General features: G+C 41.0%; 1 protein-coding gene across 1 annotated transcript; it reads left to right on the top strand.

Moving 5' to 3' along the window:
- The first annotated feature begins 892 nt into the window (after positions 1 to 892).
- Positions 893 to 1,666, top strand: LOC149227598 (uncharacterized). Its single transcript, XM_089380548.1, has one exon. The coding sequence runs from the start codon at positions 893 to 895 to the stop codon at positions 1,664 to 1,666; it is 774 nt and encodes a 257-aa protein (XP_089236674.1).
- The last annotated feature ends 807 nt before the right edge of the window (positions 1,667 to 2,473 follow it).

Here is a 2,473-nt window from a genome sequence, read left to right as displayed (position 1 = left end):
TCAATTGGTTGTATACAATGTACTTGAAGAAAGTTTTACGAGTGTTTGAAAAAATGTATGAAATATGAAAAATAGGTTTTTTCAAGTGTGGTCGGGATAAATTTAATAAGGGTATGTGACAAAGTGGTATCAGGGATTATTGTCAAGCTAGTAAAAGGAAAAAAGAAAATTTTGGGTACCCTGTAACCTCTGTAAGTTATTGAAGGAACTATGTATGTTACAAAGTGGTACCAGAGCTTCTAAGTTCAACACTTGGACCAAATGGGCTCTATGACAGATGAAATGAAGAGAAAGGTTCTACACTAGACCTTTGGAGAATAAAATTTGGAAATTTGTGTTATTTGTGTTATTTAAAGAATGATTGTTTGTTGGCTGTAAGCGTTTGTTGTTTGTTGTTTGTTGAATTCCATTGGTGATTATTTAGTACATGCATATGTTAGGTGAAGATATTTTGTTGTATATTCGAATACACTTATGTTACTTAAAGATTGATTTGAGTTGATGTAGCAAGATAAACATGCATAAAGTTGACTAAATTCCCTATAGAAGCCCAATAAGATTGTAAAATTTCATGACTAAATGATGTAGTTAAAATTATGAGGAATATCTTAACTTATCTCTTGTTGCATTATAATTTTCATTGATTTTTTTTATCAGTTGTCACAAGTTGGTGAATAATAGTATAGGCATAAATCCATGTTCGTATAACTTTGATCTTAAACTAAAGATTTGTGCAGCCCTAGAGCGATCGGGTGTTTGAAACACTGGTGAGCGTTTCCCGCCGTTGCCCCTGCAACGCTCCCTTGGCAGCCTCCTGCTGCTAAAGCCTCCTTGCCTGCCAGACTCCTCTGCGCGGCCTGTCCTACCTCTTCTCTTGCTGTCTATAGCCATCATGGAAGCTGGGGAGGGTCCCCCTCCACTTCCCCCTGAGATCGAAGCCTTTAAAAGACTGGTAGCCTCGAGTGGAAAAAGGAAACTGAACACGAATCAACAGAAGTTTGTCAAGAAATCAGACTCCATCCCCACTGTCGAATTGCCAGCAGACCAACCGTGCAGGACTGCGTTGAATCTAGCAGAAAGAGGACTCATCGGCCAATTTACGGGTCTCTGGCCCTCTCCGAAAGCTATTGAAGGATGGGTCCAGCGAAACTGGAGGCCTCTTGTCTCCGAAGGTATTCGAAATCATCTAGTAGGCAGAGGTTATTATGTCTTTGTTTTCGAATCTGCAGAAGATCAAGACCTCATCTTCAGAAACGGTCCTTATTTCATGGGTCCCCAAGGGCTTTACCTAAATAAGTGGACTCCGGACTTTGATCCCGCTCAGGACACCCCTTCTACCATTCCAGTCTGGGTAAGGCTTCCCCATCTGCCCCTTCACTGTTGGAACTCGGAATCAATGGAAACAATCGGGAATAAATTAGGTAAATACATAGACAAGGCTAAAAGGAGAGATCAATATTCATGTGCCAGAATATGTGTTGAAGTAGACCTGGAGACAGGACTACCAAAGGTGATCAAGCTGACCATAGCTGGCTGGTCTCATATTCAGGAACTGGACTATGAACAACTTCCTTTCAAGTGCCAGCTTTGTCACAACTATGGTCACTTTGCTCGAAACTGTAAGAAGAAAACTAATGAAGACTCTGAAAAGGAAAAGGGAGAATAGTGGACACAAGTCAGAAAAACTGGCACAACAAAACAGAACTATAGAACAAAAAAGAAAGGAGGGAATATAGAGAACGAGGCCCCTTTGCTAGGATGAGTTTATCAGAAGGCCAAGTAGTAGCAAATGCGAAAACCTTCTCAAATCCCTTCACTGCTCTTCATACCCTATAATATCAACCAAATTTAGAAGAAGGAGAGGGGCAACAGCATATGGACTAGGTAACAGACTATGCAACAAATAAAGGACCCCAGGAACAATTTGCAGAAGCCATACCCACCCCATGTGTAGATGCAACCATCAAGAAATCTAGGGGGCTCCAAAAAGAAAAAGCTGATAGAAATCCCATGCTCTTCGAAAGATGAACCCCTTGAACAATCCAATAAAAAGGAAGGAATGAAGTCTCGCAAGGAGATCAGAGAGGAAGAAGCAGAGTGATTAAAGATGCAGGGCTCTCAGTCCACAATTGAAATGTCATTAGGTAGAAATACAAGGACCTGTCTCCCAAAGGGAGGTCTTCTCCTCCTCTATCCAATAAATAATGCATATTGTCTCTTGGAATTGCAGGGGTATGGGAAACCCACTAAAAGTTGAAGCAGTCAAAGATCTAACTAGAATGGAATCCTCAAACATTCTCCTGCTCCAAGAGAAAAAGATAGAAGAGGATGCTCTTCTATCTACAAGTAGAACTAAATGGAAAAAGAACACAGGAAAAGTAGTCAATGCTCATGGAACTTCAGGGGGCCTCACTACCTTATGGTCGAAGGACAGTTTCCAGCTTAAAAGCTCCTTCGCTACCCAACATTGGAT

The sequence above is a fragment of the Pinus tabuliformis genome, chromosome J (assembly GCF_031772625.1).
Source record: "Pinus tabuliformis cultivar Carrire ecotype Pingquan chromosome J, CPIR1, whole genome shotgun sequence".
In the NCBI taxonomy this organism is placed as follows: Eukaryota; Viridiplantae; Streptophyta; class Pinopsida; order Pinales; family Pinaceae; genus Pinus; species Pinus tabuliformis.
This window is presented reverse-complemented; position numbering and strand designations above follow the sequence as displayed.

Coding starts and splice junctions, on each gene's coding strand:
- LOC149227598 (XM_089380548.1), top strand. CDS start 893: ATGGAAGCTGGGGAGGGTCCCCCTCCACTTCCCCCTGAGATCGAAGCC.